The following is a 19,403-nucleotide window of genomic DNA, read 5'->3' as shown; positions in this document are numbered from 1 at the left end:
AGGATAAATGGACGGACAGGAGCATGTGACCGCGATGTGATCATGTGAACGAGGCGCTGTGTGTATCATGAGTATGACCACGTGTATGGTGGTTGGGTGTGACGGTGTCTGTGTGATAGAGGACATCATGGTGAGAGGATGTAATCGTGACGCCGGATGACAGCGTGGGAGATGGGGAAACTGCACAAAAGCATGTGGGTGACGGGCTCTTGACTGACCCTGTGTCAAGGTCCCTGGGTCTTCTGCAGCCACCAGAAGACAGGTGTCCCACTGGCCACCCACGGGCTGCACACAGCTGTAGCTGCTCACTTCTGTGCCCAGCTGCCCTTTGTACCCTCAGCTCCGGGGCTGAGTCCGCCTGGGCAGGCAGGGTCGAAGACTTTCACCTCTGGGCCCAGAGGAGGCAGGCTGGGAGGGGAGGGAAGAAATCCATCCCAGACCTCCTGGGGTTTAAGTCTGGGCCACTCTCCCACACATACCCAAGGGGAAGTAGGCTTGGTGGTTCCCCAGCAGTGCCACGGTAATCATTAAACCATTAAACCACATTCCTCACCACCCTCCCCGCCACACACACATGTACACAACCCGCTCCCTTTAGCCATAAGTCCTAGATTCCTGACTCACTCAGCTCAGCTGCCAGGCCCTGGATTTGCCCCCAATCCCAGGGGTCATGCAGCAGTAGTGATACCCCCACTCCCGCAGCACCGCGTGGCCAAGAGCGCCTCTGACCCAGACGCGTCCAACCGGGAAGCCACCTTCTGAGCTAGGTGTTGCCATCACGCCCATTTTACGGCTGAGGAAGCCGAGCCGCAGAGAGGCGAGGGCAGCCAGCTAGGAGGCAGCCCGTGTTCTTACCTCCCGGGCTGCTGGAGCACTCGCTCCAGCCCTCAGCCCCGAAGTGGTCCCCACTCTCCTCCCACCCCACCTGCACCCCACAAGGAAACAGGGCCTGTCACTCCCCGGGCACGACAAAAACACTTTTATTTACTGTCTGCGAGGTGAGATGAGAGCTCCTGACGGGGCCTGGCCCTCTGGCCTTCGCCCTCCCATCCCAGTGGGGACTGGTCCGGAGCCTCCAAGCTCAGGCCAGGCCCAGGGCCTGGGCAGTGGGTGAGCTCAAGGCAGGTGGTCAAGGAAGGCGAGGAGGACAAGGTGGAAGTCTTTTGGCTTGTGGAGGTAGCAGGCATGGCCTGCGTCATGCAGCTTCACCACGGAGTGGTTGGGCAGGTGGCGGAGCTGCCGCAGTGACTCCCGAGCCAGGACGCGGTCCAGTTCCCCATACAGGATGAGAGTTGGGGTCTGCGGGGCAAGGCAAGGGGCTGTGATCCTGGGGCCTGATAGGGACTGGCCCTCAAGCCACCTGCTTAGGAAATCTTCCCCAAACACCCATCTCTTCCATCCGGATCAGGGATGGGGCCATGTGTCCTCCAAGTGAGTCCTTTCCCCCCAGGACTTGAGCCATGACAGGAAGCCAGTACCTTCACGGCCCAGAACTGTTCCTGGGTGTAGTTCTGGGTGGAGGCGGGTGCGATGGGCACGAATCCGTGCAGCTGGTGGTGGCTTCGCATCAGGAAGGGCAGGGCGTAGTGGCCGCTCAGCGAGGGGCTCACCAGCACGGCCTTCTGCACCCCTAGGGCCCGCAGCACACGCTCCAGCAGCTCCGCCCGCCCGGCCTCTGTGCTGGCCTCCTTCGAAGGTGCCGAGTTCCCAAAACCTGGGAGCAGGAGGCACCGCTGAGGGAGGCTGGGAAGGAGCTCAGGACCGCTGCTCGCCACGGTGGGGGAAAGAGATGGAGAGCAGTGGCACGTGCCACATCTCCCCCAAATGTCCCAGAAGCTACTTTTTGTACTGTGATAGGCCTGTTAGAAAAACACCTTCCGTTCATCCTATCGGCAAAAGTGAAAAAGACTGATGAGATGTGGGGAGATGGCACTTCCATACATGACTGACGGGAGGAAAAACCCATGTAGCAGTTTCGGAGGGTAAGGTAATATTTGTCAAAATTTAAAAGATGTGTGTCCTCGACCCATCAATTGTCCTTGGTAGCTTACCCTACAGAAATTGTTGGCCACAGGCTCAAAGAAGCATGTCAGAAGATGCTTCGGCTTCAATACTTGAGCATTTCAACTGACAGTGCAAACTGCGAGTCAATGTACAGCGCCCACCGGTAGAGGAATGGCCAGATAGAAGCTCCATCCCTCCACGGGCACACAGCGGTGGGTATGATCCCTGAGACGTGGTACAGGGGGAGAAAACCAAATTGCGGATAGATTCGCTAAGCAGGCAGGACGCCAACCACGTTTACAACCCCCACCACACGACCCTGCATATCGTCTATGTCTCTAGGTATGGAAATGCCCCAAAAGGGTCTGGCACCCCCAAACTGCTTAGAGAAGTAAGGGAGGGAAATGTGGCATGGGTCTCTGAGGGTGTCACTCTCGTTTGATTTTTTAATGAGTGGTAGCATAAATCGTTAGTACAGTTAAAAAAACAAGAAGCTCCCTAATTTGTGGTAAAAAGGACAGTGACTCTCCCCATGCCATCTCAGGGAAGCGAGTCACGTTTCCATTTGCTCCGTGACCTGCAACTATCCACACTATAGTTTGCAAGGGTAGAAAATAAAGACACAGATCTTTTCATGTTGTCGTCTTATATTGCGACCTGCCGCTGCTTGTCCAGATACTGGGGTCCAAGATGCCCCCAAGTCACATCTTAGGACTTTCCTACTCCCCCAATTTCCCCCTTGTACCTGCTGCAGGCTGCCTCCCCAGGCCCAGGGGTGGGGGCTCTCACCTGGGAGGTCAAGGGCCACGGCTCGGTAGCCCCGCTGTGCCAGCAGCTGCAGCGTGCCCAGCTGCTCCCACGTGTGGGAGTTAAAGGCCTTTCCGTGGAGCAGTACCACCTCCACCCTGTGGGCACACAGTGGGGTGAGGGCTCTGCAGGTCTCGCAGTGGGCATAGTGGGGGTGAGGGCCCTGTGGGTCTGGCAGTGGGCACACAGGGGAGTGAGGGCCCTGAGGGTCCAGCAGTGGGCACACGGGGAGTGAGGGTCTTGCTTGAGTCCCAGGCGATGGGCATAGCTGGGTGAGGTCCTGTGGGTCTGGCAGTGGGCAAATGGGGAGTGAGGGTCTGCGGTCAGCAGTGGGCATAGCAGTGTGAGGCCCTGTGGGTCTGGCAGCAACAGGAAGGCTTTAAGGAGGCCCTGTGGGAGCCCTAATAGTCTGGCAGTGGGCACAACGGGGAGTGAGAACTTGTGGAGTCCCAGCAGTAAATAAGAGCGGGGTGAGGGCCCTGTGGGTCTGGCAGTGGGCACACGGGGGAGTGAGGGTCTTGTGGGTCCGGCAGTGGCCCGCTCTCTTCCTAGGCTTATCCCACTGCCCTCCCAGTCCCTGAGCACCCTTAGCTGAGCTGAGGTCCCACACAGGGACTCCCGCGGGCCTAGTCTTTCCACTGTACCCTGGGGTTGGCACCCACCTGCGTGCCCGGTGAAGTGGGAGCACCTCGCGGTAAAAGATGGGGGAGTTGCCAGGAGTAAGACCAGCCAGGATTGTGACATTGGGGTCTCCCCAGAGCCAGGAGGTCTGCTCAGGGGGGCCTGGCAGCCCCACGTACAGTAGCAGCATGAGCAGCAGGCCCAGGCCCAGCAGGGCTACCTGGAACCGGCTCATGGAGGTCTGTACCACAGCCTGGAGGAGGAGAGGAGAGGGAGGAGAGGCTGGGGCTGAGCCCCCACCAAGGCCCTCTGGGCTCCAACCCCAAACCCCACCCAGAAGCCCCCAGCAGAGGAAAAGCTCAGCCCTTGCCCTTCCCCCTGCTCTGGGCAAGGGTCTGAGGGTTCACACCCAACTATTCCACATGCCAGAGTAAGGGCTCAGGTACCCCACAGCGTGAGAAGGAGCACCTGAGATGTCCCCTGGCACACAGCATGCTCGGAGACCACTATCATCACCGCCAGCTAATACCACTCCCGTGCACTGAGCTCTTTGACAGCTGGGCCCTGTGCTTGGCCCTTCACGTACGAGGGCTCATGAATTCACACAAGAACACTGGGGAGCAGACATGATTATAGGTCTCTTACAGAAAAGGAAACTGAGGCTTAGGGGGTAAATTCTCTTGCCCAAAGTTCAGTAAGCAAGTAGAGGAACCGGGATTTGAACCCAAGGCTGGGCTCCTAAACACCGAGCCACACTCGGTTCCCCAAGGCAGAAAGCATGGTGCTGGGAGGTGACGGATGGAATGGAGCCCTGCTGGTGGGTAGAGTGAGGGTGTCAAGAGACATCCTGCTGAGGGCACCTTTGGAAATGTGTGTTTTTTTGTGTTTGTTCGTTTTTTATCACACTGCATATAATACTGCTAAAATCAGAATGTGTTTTACACCTGATGGGAATATTTAATGCCCCACCCCAGCTATTAAGTGGGAGGAGGGCTCATGGGGAATTTGTGAAGGATGGAGAGCTGAGGCCCGAGGGGCTGCGGAACTAGGGAGGAGAACCGGACACTTAGAAATGGAAAGGGCAGCATGGAGGCTGGAGAAGATGACCACCTCCCCAGCTTCATGCCAAGTCCCATGACCTGCTTCATGGACTCCTCCAGTCTGGGTCCTTTGCATGCCCAGAGGACAGACCTCAGGACCCAGGAACCAGACAGAGCAGTTAGCCTTGGCTTTGAGACCCATTCTGCCACTTCCTGGCTGCGAGTCTTCAGTTTGTCAGTAAAATGGAGAGAAAGATAACCTCACCACTGCCCTCCCAAGCCTCCTGTGAGATTTCAACAATACAGTGGCCTTGACCAGGAGCTGTCCTGTCGTCATTTGGGGCGCCTGGGAGGAGCACGCCTGCTTGTTCCCAGATTCCAGTAAACACTTCTTTATTCAGTGCCAACTGGACATTGGCCTGAGCTGCGAACTGGAAACCTGCATCCAGCTCCACCCACCTCTCTGGAATGTTTCCCCAGAGAAACATCCCACCCCCAGACTCCCAGGTCAGGTGGAGACCCAGGAGCTGAGCAGAGGAAGAGTGCGCTCCTCTCTTCTCTCTGACCACCACCCGCCTAGGATGCAGCTCTTCCAAGCCGCGGTGGCTTAGGTTCCCACTAGGTGGAGCAGGAGCATCGGCTCTGGACCTCACCTTGCAGGTGAGCCTGGGGCACAGGGGCGCCTCTCCCGGTAGCGAGGGGAGGGACATCGGCCGTTGCCTTGGCAACCCAGGGAGCTGGAGCATTAGAAAACGTGGTCTAGCTACAGATACTGGGGGCGGGGGCTGGAGAAGTCTCCGTGTTAGGACCTTGGCACACGTGTCGACAATGACAGGTGTACACACGTGCCCCCATCTGCTTTCCTTTTTCACAAGCTATTCCCTACACGCACATGCAGCCTCTTTGTACACGCACTGGCCACACATTCACAGGCCGACAGACGGACACACACAGAGACCCTCAGAAACACACGCGGACACACAGGTAATACACACCTCCAGAATCACACGCACACAGAAAATACACACAGCAGACAGAAAACAAGCGGGCGGACAGATCGACACATTCTCCAACACAGGCACAAGAAACACTGACACACAACACACTGACACACGCGTACACCCAGACCCCCAAGGAAACACGCAGACAAAAGCGCAAGCGCGCGCACACACACACCGCACACGACCACCGGCACACTCGCTTCCCCAACGCCTGCCCCTCCCGCAAGACTCTGCCTCAGGACGCCGGGCAAGGGGTGGGGCGAGGATGGCCCGCCCCCGGGCACCCTGCAGGCCGCACTCTCTGGGGACACTCACCCGACCGACCGAGATGACCCGGCGGGCCTCTGCTGGGCGGGCCCCGCCCCTGCGCAACCAGCAGCCAAACAGTGCGGCGACCATGGCGCTGCCTCCGCGGCTCCGCAGGCTCCCGCCGGCTCTAGGTGGCCGAGAGCGTGGCCACCGAGGCGCGCTTGCGCAGTCCGCAGTCGCAGGCCCAGCTCTCTGTAGCCCCGACCCACAGGGGACTGGGGGCGGCGCCCCGAAGCCCGCAGGCCCGGCCCCCTGTCCAGGTTTTCTGGATTGTTTTCGGCCTGAGAGCCGGACGGAGAGCCACCCAGCTTCTTCCCACCCTCCGCTCTCGCTCAGTCTCCCGTCTGAAAAGTGGGGCTACGGATAACGGTTGTCTTAAGGACTTAAGGGCCGGTCAAGCCTTAGAGCAGCGTCTGAGTAAACGCCAGATATTACTGTTATACGATAGCAGCTCCAGGTCCTCAGCCTCTTCCCTGGCCTTACAAACGCACTCAGGCCTGTGTACACTCAGAGCCCAGGGTGGCCTCTGGGCTCCTTCGCATCACTATGGCACCCATCCTGGTTGACAACGTGTGACCGACGTCTGCTCTGCTCTCAAGCTCAGGCACCGTTTGGCGACCAAGCCAGGCACAGAGGCTGCGCGAAGCGTGCAGGATTCACTCCTTTATCGGCGCCCTGGGAGGAAGGCACATCACACCCATTCTACAGGAAAGAGGCTCGGAGGCGTTGGGCTAACGATCAAGGCTACTTGGCTGGACATTGCCGGAGCCTCGCCCTCCAACCTGTCGGGCCTCAACTTCATGCCTGCCTGGCACACGACTCCGGGCCTGGGCAGTCCAGTCCAGCCTGGGGATGAGGGAGGAAGAGAGAAGGGAGCAGCAGAGATGCGACCCCCCCCAAAACCCTCCTCCTCAAGGAGCGCCGTGTGGGTATGGGGCAGGTGGCCGAGAGTCTCGGGCCGCGCCCAGCCCAGTGTTTGGGGCACGTGGGACCAAGGGGCTTGGGGAAACTGAGGCCGCTCTGAGAGGATACATCTAGCAGCACCGACCCGTCCTGCGGCGACTTGTGGCCGCAAGAGGGTGCCCCGGAGCACAGCCCGGGACCCGCCCTCTGCGCGGCCACATTCCAGCTTCCGCGCTCCCAGCCCCTTCCCAGCTTCCCCGCCCCGTCTCCATTCTCCGCCAGCATTCGCCTGCCTCCTGCGCGAATTCACGCAGCTCTCCAGGTACCTGCCCTGCGCCCTGGACCCTCTCTTTCTCGAACCCCCACCTATCTCCCCTTCCCAGCTCGTTTTCCCAGGTCCCTTCCCTCGGGTCTGTCTCCGCCCCTACCGCGGGCGCCCTACCAGGCCCAGCAAGCCAGAACCGAGGTCCTCGGAGGGGACAGAGCGAGCGTGGCGGCATCGGTGACCGCGCCCCTGACCTCGGCGTCAGCGCACTGAGCACTCCGCGTCCCTTGCGGGCGGGAACTCCAAAGCCTTTCCCGGCTCAGCGTTCCCGTTTCTGCTTCCAGATAATGCGTGTTTTACTCCAACCCCGACCCCCTCCCGCCAGCGGTGCCAACCTACGACCTCGTAACAGTGCCTTGAAGAGGAAGAGGTTGATTAGCAAAACAGACAGCTACTTACTGTTGACTGAGCACTTACTTGCTTAGTACCAAGTGCTAGGCCCTGCGCATGCGTTGCCTCCTTGAATCCTATCAACCACCCATGAGCTAAGTACTATTGGATCATCTCCTTTTGTGGAAAAGGATAACAATGAGAACAATAATCGTAATGAGAGTCCCGGGTATTGAATTTTTTCCAAGCGCAGGCACCCTCACTACCAATTTTTTTTCTTTTTAACTTGTTAATTCTTGACCTAGACTTCAATGTCCCATATTTCAGATGAGGAAACTGAGGTCCAAGGCCATGCAATTAAGTGAGTGGCAGAGGCAGAAACAACACCTACGTTTTCCTCACCCTATAGCACCTTCCGAGAATTCTGGGAGCCTCCTGGAGGCGTCCTTGCTGCTCCCCGGGGGACCCCTGCACTTTTCCCCCCGCTGCAGCCTTCCTGCTCTGCCTGCCCGCAGGCTGCTCTGTGGCTCATCAACCCGACCTTGAACCGCAGGTGCTGCGCCAGCACAGGGCAGGATGGCCGGCGTGGAGCAGCAGGAGGGCACGGTCCAGGTGCAGGGCCAGAGTCTGTTCTTCCGGGAGGCGCGGCCGGCCGGTGGGCAGGCTGCCCGCTTCTCCGTGCTGTTGCTGCACGGCATCCGCTTCTCCTCCGAGACCTGGCAGAACTTGGGCACGCTGCACAGGCTGGCCCAGGCCGGCTACCGCGCTGTAGCCATTGACCTGCCAGGTACTTCCGGGGTAGGCTTCTGCACAGGGATGGTCGGGGCCTCACTGGGGACTCAGAGCTGGGGGCTGGAGGACCAGAGGGACCTAGCCAGGCTGGGCCATGAGCTCAACAGGGCACAGTGCACACTGCAGGGACCTTTGAGCTTCTCCACTCTTGATCCAGATGCCCGGACATGCCCAGCTGCTTCTGTGTTGCCCCGGTCAGTGTCTCAGCGTCTCTGAGCCTCCGCTTCCTCATCTGTAACGCGAGACAACCACACTCCTTTTGGGGGTTAGCTCTAGTGAGAATGGAATGAGATTATCCGTGGAAGTATGTGACCAGTACCTGACACGTAATAATTGATGCTCAGCCAGTTGGAAGTAAAATATTTTGATAGAGCCATTACCATAGGCTCTGTTGGAAGCCCTGAGCAGTGAGACTGTTTCCTGGCACCTTTGGGGGAGGGCAGGACCTGGTAGGTGGCTGAGCCCCTAGTCATGATGCCAAATAAAAAGCATTAAGCTGGGTTCTGGGGGAGGCAGGGCAGTCTCAGACTGCAAGTCACAACTAACATCAGCAGGTCCCAACCCCTGGTGCCCAGTGCAGAAGGGTGGGCTGACCTGCCCCCCTCACTGGCCATGACTAATGGTTTCACAGCCCCGGGGGCGGGCCTCCAGGCCCTGACCTGATTGGTTTTGACAGTGGGTTGGGCCGAGCTTCAAGGCTAAATTCTAGAGCTAATCTTTCAGAGGGATGGTAGGGACTAACTGGAGGGGAGGTATGTGTGTAGAGCCAGCCCCTCAGCCACTGTCCTGGACGCACTCACCCTACCACCCCTTAGTAGTTAATTTTCACAGCGATCTTAGGTGGCAGATACTTTTGTCATCTCCCTTTAACAGATGGGGGAAACTGAACAGCCGAGAGGGCTGAGGGGACTTTCCCAAGGTTGCATAGACAGTAAATGGAAAATGGGGACTTGGATCCAGCCGTGTTGGACTTCAGAGCCTGATTCTTTCCAGGGCACCGTACTGCTGGGGCAGATGGGCACAAACACGAGAGATGTGCCTCATGCTTGTCACTGATACGACAGATCTAGGCTGCTGTACGAATAAACTCGGGCTCACTTCATGTTGCAAGAACCTGGCACAGAATGACTAACCTAGGAGGGCTTCCTGTAGGAAGAGACCCTTTCTCTCCTGTTTTCCCACTCACTGCCCTTATCTTGTCTGTTCCACACCTGAATCCCTGCAGGTCTGGGGCGCTCCAAGGAAGCAGCCGCCCCTGCCCCTGTCGGGGAGCTGGTCCCCAGCAGCTTCCTGGCAGCTGTGGTGGACGCCTTGGACCTGGGCGCCCCCGTTGTGATCAGCCCATCACTGAGTGGCATGTACTCCCTGCCCTTCCTCACCGCCCCTGGCTCCCAGGTCCGGGGCTATGTGCCAGTGGCTCCCATCTGCACTGACAAGATCAATGCTGCTAACTATGCCAGTGTGAAGGTACCCATGCGTGAGAGCCTGACATGCCCCTTCCTGGCGCCCTTCCTCATCTGGGGACTGGGAAGCCGATGGATGGCTTTTAGGGGAGCCGAACTACCAAATGCCACCCTGCTGGTTTAATTAACAGATTACTTTGCCAAGACGGACATAAATCCACATCCCTGTCTCTTGGGAGCTGGCCCCCTTCACTCCACTGGGCTAGCTCGTCTCTCCCCCTCATTTGGGGTGACCCCAGGGAGAGACTGAAGTCATGGGGAGGGCCGAAGCCATTCTAGGAGGATGGGGATGGTGTGGTAGGTCCCTGTTGATTCTGCCTCCTTTTCCTTTCTCCAGACCTCGACCCTTATTGTATATGGAGACCAGGACCCCATGGGTCAGACCAGCTTTGAGCACCTGAAGCAGCTGCCCAACCACCGGGTGTTGGTCATGGAGGGGGCGGGACACCCTTGTTACCTTGACAAACCTGAGGAGTGGCATACAGGGCTGCTGGATTTCCTGCAGGGGCTAGCCTGAGGCCCAGCCCTGCTGGTGGGGGTGGGCTGCTTGCCTGCCTGGGGCCCTCTCCCTCTCCATGGGCTCCTGCTCATCACACACGTGCAACAGGTGTGGCTGTCTGGGTGCTTGTCTTAGGGGGTCTGTCTGTCTTCTTTCTCTTGCAGTGACACACTGAGGTGAAATCAAGAGCAAAAAATTCAGGAGCCAAGGGACTTGGTCTTGTGGAGGGTAACCCTTCAGATGAGCTTCTGCTGTGGGACTTCTTGCTCTGCCTGTTCTCTGCTGTCCTCTGCTCTGCCCAGCCTCCGCCTCCTGGCTCCCACCGCCTCCGCCGCCCCGCCTCTCAGGCCTCAGATACATGCATGCTTACACACGTTCCACACGTTCCCAGAAGTGACCCGCTACGTGGGTCCCTCTACCTCTGACTGACATGCACAATCAGGTGCAGCTTTGCTTTGCGTGCAGACACGCACGCATACTTGTGCTTCCACACTATGCAGCACCCCACTCTCTGGGAAGGTGGGGACCCCAGGGGACAGGCCTCGCAGGAGATCCTCTGCCAGGCTTAGGGTGTGGCCTGCTGCCTTCCATTCACCCACAGGTTGCAGCTGACTTCAGATAAAGAGTTATCCCCCAAAAGGAGAGGACCACTCTCTTGACCCTCAGATCTCCCCGCTTTCCCCGCTCCTTCTGGAGGCTCCACACCTCCGCGGGTTATTAGGCCTGGGTCTTCTTGGCCGAAGCTTGTCTCGTGCTCTGAGCTTTGGGGGAGGAGAGTGGAGGTCGGTGAAATAAAGTGATGCAATTAGACCCCGCAGGCTCTGCTGTCTCCAGAGCGTCGCCCCTCCCCCGCCCCTAGGGACTGGCACCACGGGCCCCTCCCCCACCCTAGCGGGACCAGATGGTCCCCCTGCCCTTTGTCCACCAGACCAGATGGAGAGGAAGGGAGATTGGATTCCCCTCCCCACCCCCACACACCCAGGTGCCAAGAGACTCAGCTGCGGGGGGAGGCGGAGGTCAGTGGGACCGGGCTGAGCCGATTACGGGGTGGGGGTGGGTAGATTTGCTCCCCTGAGCGCGGCAGCAGGGGTGCGGTGGGGGAAGCAGAGGGCCTGGGAACAGCCCGGCCTCCCCGTCCTCTTACCCATTCCCTACTAGAGTACTCAACTGCGCCGCCTCCCTTGCGACCCTAGCCCCAAAAGGAATTCTGGGGTAGCTTTAGGGGAATCGCGGGCGTAGGGGCACGGGTCACACCGCTCTCGGGCCCCTCCTCCGGCTGGTCGGGTAACCTGTCCTGGGCAGACTAAGGCCGGGCCTCGCGGAAGCCGTTGGGTGGTTGAGGGGTGCTGGTCTCGGTGGGCGAGAGCCCCGCTCGGGGTTGGATGGCGCAGAAGCAGCAGAGCTGGGAACCCGGCCCGGCGGAGGGTGGAAGCCCGAGCTTCGAGGGGCCCGAGCCGGAGCGGGGCAGCGCGGGGTCTGGCGGCGGGGCGGAGGCCGGGATGGGGGTGTAGGGAGCTCGGCCGAGATGCGGGGCGGTGGCCCGGCCGGAAGGAGGGACTCGAGGCCTGGCCCGGCGCGGGCGGCGTGGGGAGGACCGCAGCCGGGCCCGCGCTTCAGGCCAGATCCCCCGGCGCCCCTCACGGCAGGGGCCGGAGGAGCTGCAAGGGGAGGGTGGTCCAGCCCTCCCGGAAGCGGCGGCCGCGCGGGGCGCACCGCGGCGCGCGGGGCGGGGCGGGGCGCGCGGCTGCGGCACTGGGGCGGGCCCGCCGCGCTGTAATCGGATCCGGGGAGGGGGGGCGGGAGGGCAAGGGCTGGCAGGGCGGGCGGAGGGGGGGTGGGGGCGCGGAGCCGGGCTCCAGGCCGGGCTCCGCGCCTGTCAAACCCCTCATTGTTCGCAGCTGATGTCACTCGCAGTTGTGAGCGGCCGCCTCTCCCGGGGACAATGTGGGACTGAGCGGCCCAGCCGCCGCGCCGCCGCCGCAGCCGCCGCAGGACAGCCCCAGCGAGGTAGGGCGCGGGCCGGGCGGGGCACCGCGGGCCGCGAAGTTTGGGGGTGCGGCCGGGGGCGGGGAGCCGGCGCCCGAGTCCACAGGCCGGGGTCCCGGGTTTGAGGGACTAGGAGACTGCGAGGAACAAGCTCCTTGTCCCACGCGGGCCCAGGCCTGCACAGGTGGGGGGCGCTGGTCTGCCAGAGGAGCCCCCAACACCAAGGAGGAGCTTCCTGGACCTGAGACTCCCCGAGATCCGAGGCCCTCATCCCACCTGCTCTTCTCTCGACCTCCTGCCCTGGGTTCTGGTTCTGCTCCATCTCTGTCACTCCCCTGCAGGTTCGGGCTCAGCACACACCCCTTCCCATCCTCTGCAGCCTTTGGTGGGGGAGACACAAACCTCCAAGCCAGGGGTGTGTGGGGATGACAGTTGGAGGCCCGGAGTGGTCCCTGGTGCCCTGCGACTCTTCAGCCCCTCAGCTCTGACTTGGCTTCTTAGCCGGAATCCTGTGGAGTGGGGGGCTTGGCTACTCACTTCAGCCTGGCCCTGGTGCCTGTCTGGTCGGGGGAGGGAGGTGCTGGCCTCCTCACTCCCCTGTCCCAGGCCGGCCATCTTGAGACCTGTGGCACCCAGTGCCCCACCCGGCCCCAGCGCCCTGGGACTGGTCTCTAAGGGATGCATCCAGGGTCAGTTGCACCCCCTCCTCCCAGAATGTGGGCTCTTGGTTCCCACCAAGCCCCGGAGGCTTATAGTCATGCCGGACCAACAGGGCTGTGTCCCCAGGGGCCCTCCTTCCCCACAAAGAGCTCTTGGACCCTCAGAACTCCACAGGGGCTTAAACCTCAACTCCGGCCTTCTCTGTTTCCTGGGTTACCCTCAGTGCCTCGGGGCCAACACCTAGGACCCTATCCTTCTCCCATCTGAAGATTCCCCTAGCCCCTCCGGGCCCTGGAACCCTCTCAACCTCCTAGGCGCCCCCATCCCGGTCCGCACCCCCCAGCCTTCATCAGCATGCAGGCTCAGGCTGCCCAAACACAAGGGGATTGTTCTTCTTGCATGCTCAGGGTGGGGGGCTGGGAGCAGGCGGCCCACACACCCTGGCAGGCCCAGGCCACAGGGAGGCTGGCTTTGCCCCGCCCTGTGTCCCCAGACAGGCTCCGTCCACCCTCCCTACTCCCATCACTGCCTGTGCCCCAGCCTCCATCACCATTGCCCAGTGGCGCAGACTTCTCGAAGACAGAGCTCTGAGCGGCACAGGTGAAGCCCTGGGTTCTTCCAGCTCTGCCCGTTGGCTCTCACGTAGCCTTCCAAACAAGCCCCTTCCTCTCCGGGCCTCGGGTTCCTCTCTGGTGTGGCCCTTCCAGCTGTGACAGGCTAAGCTCGGCTTTGTGAAACCTTTGCCACACCCCAGCTCTTCTTCCAGTCCGCATTCCCCATGGGGAAACCCACTCTGGGCCCCTAGAAGTCTCAAGACACGATGCAAACCCTCCACCCTAGTGACATGCCCAGGAAGCCCCTAGACCCAGGGAAACAGAAGGAACGGGCCGAGGAATGGGAACTGGGAATCCTGTCCAGGAGGATCCTGGCTGCCCCATGTGGCTGGTCCCTTGTGCCCTGGGTCTTCTTACCCCGCCCTCACTGCTCCTCTGGGACCCTTAGCCCCATCTCTGGTCCATAAGGCCTCCAGGCCCTGTAAGCCCTGTCTTCTCCCAGCACCCTGGGCTGGGAGCTGCCTCTCTCTGGAGTTCTCTGTGTTGTGGAAAGACAGGCTCGGAAATGCCTGCCTGGGGCACCTTTGAGTTTGCAAGCGTATCTTTAGGGGGCACAGAGGCCTGTGTGGTTATCTGGCTTGGAAGGTTGGGAAGGGCTTCACAGGGGAGGTGGCATTTGAGAAGGATTTTGACAGGGAGTGGAGAGGATGGGCGTTCCAGTCCGAGATCAACTTGGGCACAGGCCCAGAGGCCTGGAGGTGCTAAGCATGTTTGCAGCCATGTGTGGGGGGGACGGGGTGGAGATGAGACAAGCGAAATTGGCAGGGGCCAGATCACGAAGGTTGGGTGGCTGTCCGTGGAGATCAGGCTTTGTTCTTTGGGCACTAGGGAGCCAAGGATGGCTGTTGAGCAGCAGAGTGACCCAATCTCCAGAATGGAAGCTAGAGACCTTTCTCAATTTGGGTGACACAGTGAGGGGATGGGTGTCAGTGGGTGGGGCTGTACCACAGAACTGTGCCCTTTCTCCTGCATCTCCGTCTGGGCCTGGGCCTGCCTTGTTTTCTGTCGGCTGTAAGGACTCTTGGGGGGAATGCCTAACGGTGCGCTAAGGAGGCCATCGCATTTCTGGCACCAGCCGGCTTGTCAGCTTCCCTTCTCTGTCTAGCACAGAGTCCACAGACATCCCTGGGTCAAGAACCGGAGGCTGGACCTGCAGGCCCCAGTCTGCTTCCCTGCAGGCCCCTCCCTATCCCCGACTCTCCCAAGAAGTAGGTGTGAGTGGCCATTCTGGGAGGCCGTGAGGATGAGGCTGGGCACCCAGGTCGAGGATGCTGGGGCAGTGCTTACCGAGGCCCGGCTAATCAGGAAGGGTGGACATGCCCAGGGAAGTGGACGGGCGGGGGAGTCAGACTCCCTTGATGCCCCCAGGCCCTGTGTCCACCCCTGCCACGCCCTACTTCGCCTGATGGCCTAGCCATTCCCCAGCATCACTGGGTGTGGCCAGCATGGCTTCTTTGGGAGTAGGAGTAGGAGGTTGCTAGGTTCGGGGCTCGATGTGCTGAGGAGGGTGTTGGCTGACGTGAGGTGGGGGATGAACTTGGAGGCTAGACCCCTGTCTCCCCAGCCCAGGTGAGTCTACAGGCCCTAGTTGGTCCAGGCGCTCTGGCCAGTAGAGCTGAGGGAATCCCCCAAGGGGCGGGCCAGTCCACTGGAGTCGCCTGGCCCCAGGAGCCCTCCCCTCCCCCAGATTGTTCTTGCTCCTGAACAAAGCCTGGGTGGACACCTGATCCCTGCATGTGGGGGGAGCTGGCTAAGCCCCCAGCCCTTTGATTGGGCAGCTGTCATGAGAGAGAGGGAGACAGCTGGGGGGGAGGGGCAGGAAGGGGCAGCCGCCATAGCTTACACAGCTGTCACCCCCCCCCGCCCCGCCCCCTCTAGCCTGAGTGGCAAGAAGTCAGGGACAGAAGGAGTGGGCGCTGGGTCTGGGAGGGGGCCTAGGGAGCAGGAGGGAACGCCCGAGGTCACAGGCCTGGTCTGGGCTGTGTATATTTTGCCCGGGAGCCCTGCTGACCAGAGGGGGCTGGGCACCCCCAGAGGTGAGCTGGAGGTCAGCGTGGCATGACGTGTGGCTGCCATGTGGGTGGCCCAGCAGGAACCCAGGGCCCACCAGGCTGGGGCAGCAAATAATTCCTTAGAGACCTGGCAAGGACAGAAGGGGACCCTATACGCCTAATAGGGCTGCTTGTTCTTAGGGCCCTTTGGAGAGTAACTAGGGAGACCTTGGGGGTCCCTCAGAATAGGAAGGACACAGAGAGACCAGCAACTCTCCCTCTCTCTCCCCCTCCCCACAGCGCAGGTGGGTAAACTGAAGTCCAGGTCTGGTGAATTCCCGGCCAAGGTCACCGTTGAAGTTGGGGCAGTGGAAGCTGTGCAGACTGCTGGTCCCCAATACCCCCAGTGGGGCTGTGCCGCAGACCTTATCTTTTTCAGGACAGGAGCCCCGGCTCTGGCCACATTCCAGCCCTCTGTCCCCCTGTTTTTCCTGGAGCCTCAGGCCCACAAGAGGCGATGTGGAAATGGCACGAGGATACTGTCAGGTCTCCCACTGGTTACTACCCCAACGGGGTCCCTGAGCCCCAGAAAATTCTGAAGCTTAAGACCATGGTTCTAGATAAGTTGTCAGTCCTTTCTAAACATGACACACATCTGCTAGCCAGACAGGGATCTCAGACTATTCAAACCTGTTCCCCACCTTTGCAGAGCCCCCCTCTAGGAAGAAGGCTGCCAGACCGAGACAGGATGGCCGGAATTGGGGGGCAGCCGGGGCTGCCTTGCACTAGGAGGCAGGACGCTGCTGGTCCCACCGAGCCCTGGCTCTCCGTGACCTTGGGCAGGTTACAGACCCTCTAGGCGTCGGGTTTCCTTTCCATTTGGTGATTTCAACTGTCCAGCTAACCAGTATGTTCTCAGCACCTTTTCCAGCCTGACTCTGGCCTGAGCTCTGGGGACACAAGGAGAAGGCGGCAGCCGTGGCTTCTGCTCAAAGGGGCTCCTGCCCTTGGCTGTCCAGGGAGGCAGAACCAAGAGCGTCATCACAAGCGCTTTGCGGGGGAAGTGCAGGCAGCTGGTGGAACGTTAGCAAGGGCAGCCGGCCTGCCGGCCAGGATGCCCACAGAGCACAGTCCCTGCATCCGCAGTTGACCTCTAACCTCTGGAGAGCCTACAGGCAAAATTGGAATGGAGGGAGGAGCAGGTGCTGGAGGAGCGGGTTCCCGGGCTTGGGAGGACAGGGTTGTCACCACCACTGTAGAGACGAAGAAACAGGCTTCGTGCCGTGCAGTGACTCGCTCTGGCTCTCTGAGAAAGAGCCAGGCTGAGAGCCCCGCTTCCTACCCCATGCCCAAGCCCGGGCTGGCGAGGGGGTTCCAAAGAGGGTATTGGACAGAGCGCCATGTCCTTGACCCTCATGTCAGGGCAGGGGACGGAGGAGGAAGGTGCCCAGAGGTGTCTGGAGTGCTCCAGGCCCGGAACTCTTCCTTTGTCCCCACGCCCTCCCATGCAGGAGGGATTTGCAGGGTTAGGGTTTGGTCTTGGCTCCGACTTGGCACCAGTTGGCCCTGCCCCCTGCGTTCCTCCTGGGGCTCCGGTCCCCCAGCGTGCTCACCGTCAAGGCCAGTCGCTGGAGGGAGGGATTTCCAGGCAGGATTAAGGTTCAGGATTAAATCAGGGCCTGCAAAGGGGTCGGGTTGGAGTGGCGGGGAGGGCTGGCGGGGAGGGCTGGCGGGGAGGGCTGGCGGCTGGGCTAATCCCAGCAGCTAATCTGCTCCTCCTTCCTTCAGCGGTTACTGGCCTTGACATTCCCCAGCCCCCCAAATCCCTTTCTTACCCATCACCCAGTCCCGGGGGGAGGCATTCCCTCCATTTTATGGATGAAGAAATTGAGACTCAGAGTCCAAGTTACTTGTTTCTGATACATAGAAAGCGCTGTAGGCTGGGAATGTGGCCAGTCTGGACACTTACCCCCTCGGCACCTGTGCAGACCGCTGGTCCCCAACGCCCCCGCCGCCCTCCAGTGCTGAGTGAACCCTGCTCGGCACTGTCTGCAGGGAGTCTCTGCTTCAGTGAGCTAGCTCTCTCTTGGTCTCTCGGACAGGATTCGCCTCTGGAGGTGGGGCTCCCAGCCCACACCCCCAAGCCTTTGCCAGGCAGGGAGAAGGCGGGCAAGAAGGCCCCTCCTAGAGCCTCACATTTTCACTTCGGCCCTCCTTTCAAGACCTCCCACAGCTGCTCCAGCTTCCTCTCCAGCTGCTCCTCCCTGCCCTGGGCAGCAGGGGCTCTGGCCCCTGGAGGCAAGCGCCTCTTCGAAGAAGTAACATTTCAACCTCAACTCATTCTTCAAGGCCTGATTCACGGGGGTCCCCTCTTCCAAGAGGTCAGAGAAGCAGCTCCCTTTCTGTGGACTCCCATAGGCCTCCTAGTTCATTCTTCTAATATTCGGGGGGGAAGGGAAGGATACTCGTGCAGACTGCCTACCCCTTGTGTGCTTAGCTCATTTTAATTTTCACAACTCTTTGGAGGTAGGACTTGACTTCCTCTTCTTCCAGATGAGGAAGCCGAGGCTCAGGTGAGTGAGTGAGCTGTCCAGGGTTACACGGCTGGTGACTTTTATGCACACACACTGGGCAGTGAGACATCTGAAACTCGGTGTCTATGCCATATCCCTTCTCTGGGAGTTATCGCAGCTCTGGGGTCCCCACAGAAGGGCAAGGGACCTGAAAGAGAGCAGGGCTTCTGTCTAACCCCTCTTCTGCCACCCCTGCCAGAGCCAGCCAGGCCGCAGCGTGGACGCACTCCCAGGCCACTGCGGCCCCAGCCCCGCCTGACAGGATGAGCGGCTCAGATGCGGGGCTGGAGGAGGAGCCGGGGCTCAGCATCACCCTCACGCTGCGGATGCTGATGCACGGGAAGGTGAGTGGAGTGGGGGACTCTCCTGCGCCTCGGGAGGGGCAGAGGGCAAAGCAAGGCAAGGCCTGGCCAGCCAGAGTTTGATCTCAGGCGTCCTGCCTGTCTCCTGCGTGGGGGAGGGGCAGGGCCTGGGCACTGGTACCGCCACCTCCGACATTACTCTTGTCTTGTTCGCAGGAGGTGGGCAGCATAATCGGGAAGGTAGGTGCCTGGTTCTATTCTGTGCGTCCCCTTCAGCCTTTCCCTCAAGTCCGTCCGGGAAAGGTGGCACTAGCCTCTCAAGCTAAGAGCCTTTGTCTGTTTTGTCTCCTGCAGAAAGGAGAGACTGTAAAGCGGATCCGGGAGCAGGTGAGGGTGGGGTGTGGGGAGGGGAAGGGTGATCCCTGACCCACCTCCTCCTTGAACCCCACCGTTGGGGGGACCAGCGAGTGCCCCCCGAGGGTGGTGGTTTCCAGCTTTGCTGGGGCCTGTGAATGGGGCAGGCAGACATGTTGCCAGTGAGAAAACAGGGGGGCCTCGCTGCCCGTCGCTTGTCTTGTACCCGCAGAGCAGCGCCCGGATCACCATCTCCGAGGGCTCCTGCCCCGAGCGCATCACCACCATCACCGGGTCTACGGCAGCCGTCTTCCACGCGGTCTCCATGATCGCCTTCAAGCTGGACGAGGTCTGTGGCCGTCTGGGGTAGAGGCCGAGGCTGGTTCCCCAGGAGGAACGTGGCTCCAGCTGCACATCGCGGCTGGGTGGGGGGGGAGGCTAAGCCCAGGCAGGTTTCTGACATTGGGGCGGGACTCCAGGGTAGGCGAGCAGCAAAGGTGCGCACGGCCAACCCACAGTCTTCCTGCCCAGGACCTCTGCTCTGCCACTGCAAACGGTGGGAACATCTCCAGGCCTCCGGTGACCCTGCGCCTTGTCATCCCCGCCAGCCAGTGTGGCTCACTGATCGGGAAGGCTGGCACCAAGATCAAGGAGATCCGAGAGGTGAGGGGAAGGGGATCCTACCCCCAGAGCCCCACCTCCGGTTGCAGGAGGGGGCCTGGGCTCATGGCTCCCCATCCCCCGCGGGGCTCTGAGTCTGGGCAGCCCTTCTCTGGGCTATGGGAGCAGCCAGAAGCGGCTTCTGTTCTCTGCTTGCAGACTACGGGTG

At 60.6% G+C, this 19,403-nt stretch overlaps 3 protein-coding genes across 8 annotated transcripts in view; 2 read left to right on the top strand and 1 right to left on the bottom strand.

Moving 5' to 3' along the window:
• Positions 1 to 963: 963 nt before the first annotated feature.
• On the bottom strand, positions 964 to 14,235 carry ABHD14A (abhydrolase domain containing 14A). 4 transcript variants are annotated; one of them, XM_039837911.1, is made up of 5 exons: positions 12,483 to 14,235; positions 3,474 to 3,685; positions 2,794 to 2,909; positions 1,479 to 1,714; positions 964 to 1,299 (listed from the first exon to the last, which is right to left on the bottom strand). In XM_039837911.1, the coding sequence occupies exons 1-5, from the start codon at positions 12,762 to 12,764 to the stop codon at positions 1,117 to 1,119; spliced, it is 1,029 nt and encodes a 342-aa protein (XP_039693845.1). In that variant the 5' UTR covers positions 12,765 to 14,235; the 3' UTR covers positions 964 to 1,116. The 4 variants fall into 4 exon arrangements, with proteins under 4 accessions (XP_039693845.1, XP_039693848.1, XP_039693847.1 ...); XM_039837914.1 differs by lacking the exon at positions 12,483 to 14,235 and adding an exon at positions 7,205 to 7,329; XM_039837913.1 differs by lacking the exon at positions 12,483 to 14,235 and adding an exon at positions 7,128 to 7,299.
• ABHD14B (abhydrolase domain containing 14B) lies at positions 4,363 to 10,904 on the top strand. 3 transcript variants are annotated; one of them, XM_039837917.1, is made up of 5 exons: positions 6,879 to 7,007; positions 7,894 to 8,127; positions 9,358 to 9,599; positions 9,933 to 10,018; positions 10,259 to 10,904. In XM_039837917.1, exons 2-5 carry the CDS (start codon positions 7,917 to 7,919, stop codon positions 10,272 to 10,274), a joined length of 555 nt encoding a protein of 184 aa, XP_039693851.1. In that variant the 5' UTR covers positions 6,879 to 7,007; positions 7,894 to 7,916; the 3' UTR covers positions 10,275 to 10,904. The 3 variants fall into 3 exon arrangements, with proteins under 3 accessions (XP_039693850.1, XP_039693851.1, XP_039693849.1); XM_039837916.1 differs by lacking the exon at positions 6,879 to 7,007 and adding an exon at positions 4,363 to 5,132 and having other exon boundaries at positions 9,933 to 10,904; XM_039837915.1 differs by having other exon boundaries at positions 6,883 to 7,007; positions 9,933 to 10,904.
• A 3,882-nt stretch (positions 14,236 to 18,117) lies between the features above and the next one.
• Positions 18,118 to 19,403, top strand: part of PCBP4 (poly(rC) binding protein 4) — a 3,931-nt gene continuing 2,645 nt past the window's right edge. The window contains exons 1-5 of the mRNA XM_039837922.1: positions 18,118 to 18,262; positions 18,437 to 18,460; positions 18,575 to 18,607; positions 18,807 to 18,923; positions 19,106 to 19,393. Coding sequence (XP_039693856.1) covers positions 18,182 to 18,262; positions 18,437 to 18,460; positions 18,575 to 18,607; positions 18,807 to 18,923; positions 19,106 to 19,393 — 543 coding nt within the window. The 5' untranslated portion in view covers positions 18,118 to 18,181. The remainder of the gene's footprint in view (positions 18,263 to 18,436; positions 18,461 to 18,574; positions 18,608 to 18,806; positions 18,924 to 19,105; positions 19,394 to 19,403) is intronic.

The sequence above is a fragment of the Pteropus medius genome, unplaced genomic scaffold (assembly GCF_902729225.1).
Source record: "Pteropus medius unplaced genomic scaffold, Ma_sr-lr_union100, whole genome shotgun sequence".
Lineage (NCBI taxonomy): Eukaryota > Metazoa > Chordata > Mammalia > Chiroptera > Pteropodidae > Pteropus > Pteropus medius.
The sequence above is the reverse complement of the archived record's forward strand: the minus strand, read 5'-3'. Positions and strand labels throughout refer to the sequence as shown.

Coding starts and splice junctions, on each gene's coding strand:
- ABHD14B (XM_039837916.1), top strand. CDS start 7,917: ATGGCCGGCGTGGAGCAGCAGGAGGGCACGGTCCAGGTGCAGGGCCAG. Junction 8,128..9,357: donor TGTAGCCATTGACCTGCCAG/GTACTTCCGGGG, acceptor GAATCCCTGCAG/GTCTGGGGCGCTCCAAGGAA. Junction 9,600..9,932: donor CTAACTATGCCAGTGTGAAG/GTACCCATGCGT, acceptor TCCTTTCTCCAG/ACCTCGACCCTTATTGTATA.
- ABHD14A (XM_039837911.1), bottom strand. CDS start 12,764: ATGCATCCCTTAGAGACCAGTCCCAGGGCGCTGGGGCCGGGTGGGGCA. Junction 2,910..3,473: donor CCACTTCACCGGGCACGCAG/GTGGGTGCCAAC, acceptor GTGTGCCCACAG/GGTGGAGGTGGTACTGCTCC. Junction 1,715..2,793: donor CGTGGCCCTTGACCTCCCAG/GTGAGAGCCCCC, acceptor TCCTGCTCCCAG/GTTTTGGGAACTCGGCACCT.